This window comes from Geospiza fortis, unplaced genomic scaffold (genome assembly GCF_000277835.1).
Source record: "Geospiza fortis unplaced genomic scaffold, GeoFor_1.0 scaffold217, whole genome shotgun sequence".
Taxonomy (NCBI): domain Eukaryota; kingdom Metazoa; phylum Chordata; class Aves; order Passeriformes; family Thraupidae; genus Geospiza; species Geospiza fortis.
Genome location: NW_005054392.1, coordinates 1,252,835 through 1,258,393, shown reverse-complemented (window position 1 = coordinate 1,258,393; position 5,559 = coordinate 1,252,835). Strand labels below are relative to the sequence as shown.

The window sequence follows — 5,559 nt, the reverse complement described above, 5'->3', positions numbered from 1 at the left end:
CGTACAACCACATCAAAATTCAGGATCAGGGATGGGGAAGGAGCAGAAAGCCCCATCACAGACACCCCCTGGGACCAGCACAAATAATGACAGGATGCTCTGCCCTGCATATTAAAGCACAATAAAGTTTGTGTTTATGCATTAATGTTTTCCTAATGCCCTGAGCTTGATTATTTACATGGCCAAACTCCCAAACATCTGTCAGAAATAAGTACTGAGGCAGGGGGAAAGATAAGCCAAAAAAGGAGTAAAGGGTGTGGCTTTTAAAGTAGTCTTCTCTCCATACCATGGTGGAAAATCACTGCTGTGTGCCTTTGAAGGTTGAAGAGTCCTCTCCATAAGTCTTGAGAAGCTGTGATTCACATCATATTCATCCACTTGTATTTATTCTCTGGATTTGAGTTTGCCTCCTGACCAGTGCTAATTGTGGAAGAAGGACCAATTTCTTAATATTTTAAAATATTAAGGATGTAGGATGACATAGTGCTGTAGACTAGGGATGGGATAGGAACAGAGAAGTGCCCAAACAAGAGCCATGCTATAATGTTGGCATTTGGATTTAGGTGCTGACAGCAGTAGCAGAGGATGAGAACAGTGCTTAGAAAGGTGCAGCCCTTGGCCACAAGATCATCTACCCATTAGATGATGCCATGGAGAACATCAGAAAATTTGTAAAAGTAAAGTTGGTTGGCCAAAACCCATTTGGTGAAGGCTGGTGGGTATCCCAAAACATGGAGATTTTAAGTTCTCTTCAGACACAGCTGATAAAGTCCAGGGTTAAGTAATTAGTTGAGGGGCCAGGTCCTCTTTAGGGGTCAGTCCCACTTTAATTAATCTGGCCCTATTTACTTGCTCCCAGGCTCCTTGCCAGAGTCAGGTGGCGCTTGGTCTGGAAGTGCTCCTTCCCAAGCTCCACGGGCGCTGGTTATGCTCCAGCAGCCCCAGGAGCAGACAGGCTCCAGCTGCTCCTTAGGGGAAAGGAAGCTGTGTTACCTGAGGCAGGATGTGAGCTCCACCACAGCCTGGGGGTGACACGCTCCTGCCACCCCCCAGGACACCGTGCTGCTGCTCCCCATTTTGAGAGCAGCCATGAGCAGCTGCACCAGCTTTTGCATCCCTCTGACTTCCCAGCTCCAGGAATCAATCCATCAATGGGCAAAGGTCACTAGCAAAGAGATGAATGAAGGACATTTGCCCTTGTGTTTATTAAGCTGCCAGCAGAAGCAGATGTCACTATCACATGTAGATGACAGTAAAGCAAAGACATGCCAGAGGCTCTGTAGCTCCTGCTGTGGCAGTAGCAGTGCTTGTGGGAATAAATACCAGTGTGATGGGTAAGGGTCTTGGGACTCAGCTTTTGTAATTATTTATTTATTCATCTCCGTCTTTGCTTTGCTTGACTTGTTGCTACCACCCCCATTTTCTACCTGCAGAGTTTTCAACAGGTTTTATATCAAAGAATCGTAAGTCAGAAGTTCTGACAGATTTCTCTTAGTGCAGGGCAGAGACAAGTTGAAACCAGAGCAGGACATCAGCTCTACCAGACGCATAATTACACCCCCACTGTTCCTCTTGCCCTCTCGGGACAAGCTCATTCCCCTCTAACCCTGAAGCAAATACTAGTTTTGCAACTACCCGGGCCAAAGTCATGTCATTCCTGATCTGTCCCTACTCTTCTCAGGCAACCTTGCCATGGCCCTGCCTCTCTGGACAGCACACTTCCCTGCCCGGGAGGCCCTCACAGCAGCACTGAACATTAACTGAGGTTCAGGTCAGCTGAAAGCAGGTGCAAGGTCACTGGGATGCAATCCTGGGGGAATTTCACCCTGCCTGCTAGAGTCCAGCAGTGTCTTGCTCAACTGGGAGTTCTCTCCCTGCAGCTGATTATCAATGGGCAGAGGTATCTTGTACCCTGCTCACAGTATCCTTATGGAAAACCAGTGTTTTCCAGCAGATAGGGACCAGCAACACAAACAAGGAAGGGGAGCCACAGGACCATTGTCCCTGTTTTGCCCTGCAGCCACAGGGCTGTTGCAGTTGCTCAACAGGATGGACTAGGACAATTCCGAAGGTGCTGGATATTTCCTGGAAGACTCAGTGCTCTTCCTGATTCTCCTTGATGCACAGGACCCTTGGTCAGGGTCCTGCAAGTTCCCAAGCCTGACCCCAGCTCACTCCAAAGGAATGCCCCTGCAGGGCACATGTATAATGCTATTACCTTATAAAGGATTTTAAGAGTGTTTCTGCTATGCATGCTCTGGAGTTGCCACATGCCCATCCTTATGAGTATACATCCTTGTGAATAGCCAGTAAAATAGAAGAAAATAAAATCAATTTTTTAAAAAACTCTGTGTAAGTTGTCACACGACTGAACCAGGTTTGTAGTTACCTTGATTCTACAATGGAGATAAATACCATATTATGCTGCCTCTTCTTAAGAGAAGCCAACAAAGTCAGACTTCATGGAGACTTACAAAGTTTTGTTGGTGTGGATCCCACCATACTCAAGTTAAGACCTCTTGAAGTCCACGTTGGAGTTCACACAGCTGGTACAAAAATTTCCCAGCCCTAAAATGTGTTTCTCTTAGTGTATAGAGGGTGAAGCAGCTCTGCAGCAATTGGGACAATCCCATCAGAAAACCCTAAACACTGTAAATAAAGGATATGCATAGAAATTGAAAAAAGAGAGGCAAGACTTTTCAGAGGGTGTTTATTCTAAGTGGCATTTCTGTGCTACTGCCCTAAAGCAAACTACCCAGAAAGAGATAGGCCTTCTTCAGCCATGTGCTATTTCTGATCCTTGGACTTGGAGATAGATTTTTTTGGCCGTTGGAGCACTTTGCCTGCAAAGAGTAATAAGACATGAACATCAGCCAGGAAAGAAGCTGTTCAGGGAGCATCCAAGTTCTTCACCTGCTCTGCCTTGGCCCCAATAAAATGACCATATATATTCCCTTAGGTTTGCTCTGGCTCCTCAGCAGACACTGGTGCTTCACACACCACATGTGAAGCTGCTGCCAAGACTGCCCTTTTCCTCTTCAAGTGTTAAGGCATTTTTTTAAACACAAATACCATTTATAACGGTGTTGCAGCACTTTCGAGAGACTAGTGCAACTACAGGCCAGTAAAGGCCTAGGCTACTTGTTCTCAAGATTTTACATGGGGTAAAAGGAGTCTGGAATCTGTCCAGTGAGAGTTACCCAGCAACTTTACCCAGCAACTTCTTGGAAATGAACAAGGCAGCCAAGTAACCCCTGGGATTCCTCCTGGACAGGGATTTTGCCCAATTTCAAGTGAAAACTGCTACAAGTTCATCATCATGACTCACCTGTGAAAGTTTTCAACATCCTCCACAGTCTCAGGCAAAACTCTTCCTTTAGTTTCAGGCAGAAGCAGCACCAATCCACCGGCAATCAAACCAAGCACAGCTTTGAAACAGAGGCACAAAGAGCTTTTGTAAGCATTTATCAGCCACTTGCTACTGCCAGACTGAGTGGACTTGTCACTGGCATTTTATTTTGTCCTGTGTACAAGGTGTGCACCTCAAGTCTCATATGCAAAACTGTCATGCTGGTGCAAAAACGGAGGATGTGGCTGCCCTGTGGAGACAGCACCAAACCAACTCCTCTTGTGAGTTATGCATGAGCTAGGACACCTCAAACTGGACAGATCCTTCCTTTGTAGAGGAAAGAACTTTTTTTAGTGCTAGAGCATGACAGGAAACACATTCCATCTTTATGCCATCCATATAAGATTAGAAAATGTACACACAATGTATTATCTTCTAAGCAACACAATCAAATTCTCCTCTGATAATTTCTTTTATCCAGTTTGTATGTGTTTGGCATGTGTTTTAAATCTATTAAGCACCTTCTAGATGTCCTGTCTGTCAAAATCTGCATATTGCCATTCAAGGTATTTTTCTGTAAATAATGTGCTGACCTAAAGATTCATAAAAGTGTTGCAGGCCTTGACCTGAGAGTTCAGGTCACTAGTCTGTAAAACTTATCTTGCATTTATTTACCAGGCACTTTCCAAGTAGCTGGAGAGGAGCCAGTTAACAAAGTGTCAGAAAAGCTGAAGCATGACAGCCATACTTGTACTCCATTAAACAGGGAATTACAGGAAATTCTAGAGTTTGACTGCTGGACAAAGACAGTTTAGCTCACAGTAGAGCAGTAAATCAGCTTTAAATACACCAAATATTAAGGTAATCAAAAATTTCATGAGTCCTTTGCCATCTGTCAAACACGTATTTGACTCAAACTTCCTTTAAAATGCAAGGAGAAATCATAGGGGCAAAGGAGACATGAGTGCATAAACAAGTTCCAAATTGTCATAAACTGAAGGCTAAGGCCTTGTAGAGAGCTGGGGGCTTCTGCTAGACTTAAAGCAGCTGCATTGGTGGCTTTTCCCTCCCTTTGGAATTTGGGTCCCCCACTGAACCCTGGAAGGGGCTGGCAAGGAGGTAAAGTGGCACTTACTGAAGACAACCAGTGGCAGATCGTGCCAGATCTCCACCAGTCTGTAGACAATGAATGGGGCGATGACTCCACCAATATCACACAAAGAGGAGCAAACCATCACCCCGAGGTTCCTGGTTTGGCAGCAGAGGGATCATGTTAGTGTCAGAGTACTGCAGCTGGAAAGGGATGGATCACAACTCTCACCCTCACACAGGACAGATCCAGGCACTGTGTGGAACTTCAGATCCCTCACCCACCCTGGTTCTCCCAAATTTTGCCTTTGTTTCAGTCATGTGAGTTTCCTCTTGTCTAAAAGTACATTTCTTTTCTTTATTAAGCTACCTTTTTTAAGCATTTTAATTGTGCTCACTTTATGTTAAATAGTACCTGTGTAATTCTGACACATTTGAGGATAACTTAATTTAGCATAAAACATAACATACACATCAGCCTCAACTATTTGATTCCAGGCCAAATGCCAACTGGGAAGAAGATGCACCTACCTGATATAAGTTGGATACAGTTCTGTGTTTACAAAGCAAACCATTTCAAAAGCCATCGTAATTCCCATTCTCCCAATGCAAGCAGTAATCACTTTTAACCAATGTATGTCTGCAGAGAAAATACATTCAACACATTTAAAAGCATCCCAGGTGTCAATTGACACAACATCTGTGGGACCTCTGATCCCATGCCAGTTGATGTTTTTAAGGGATATTTGTTTTTTTTTGTTTCACCCGTGTGAGTGAGGGAACGGGAACAGTGAGGACTCGCGAGCAGTGGCAAAGGGACCCTCACAAAGCAGCATGGAGGTGCCAGAGGACAGGCTGGGAAGCCCCACGGGGTTTCATTCAGCTGACTCACCCTCTGGGATGAGGGCTGTGGCAAGGCAGGCAGCCCCAGCCACCAGGTTGGACACGGCCCAGGGGTAGCGCCGCCCGACACGGTCAATAGTGACGATGATGATGAAGGCAGCTGGGAACTCAACGAGTGCAGAGTAGAGGAAATCCAGGTACATGTTCTCAGCAGCCATTCCCATGTGCATGATGAGCCCCTGGTAGAGGACGGAGCTCGTGAACCTGGGCAGAGAAGA

General features: G+C 45.4%; 1 protein-coding gene across 1 annotated transcript in view; it reads right to left on the bottom strand.

Annotated features, from left to right (window-relative positions):
• Positions 1–2,776: 2,776 nt before the first annotated feature.
• Positions 2,777–5,559, bottom strand: part of SLC22A2 (solute carrier family 22 member 2) — a 10,626-nt gene continuing 7,843 nt past the window's right edge. Inside the window, exons 7-11 of the mRNA XM_005425650.2 lie at positions 5,331–5,545; positions 4,970–5,078; positions 4,485–4,597; positions 3,329–3,428; positions 2,777–2,843 (exon numbers count right to left, since the gene is read on the bottom strand). Coding sequence (XP_005425707.2) covers positions 2,777–2,843; positions 3,329–3,428; positions 4,485–4,597; positions 4,970–5,078; positions 5,331–5,545 — 604 coding nt within the window. The remainder of the gene's footprint in view (positions 2,844–3,328; positions 3,429–4,484; positions 4,598–4,969; positions 5,079–5,330; positions 5,546–5,559) is intronic.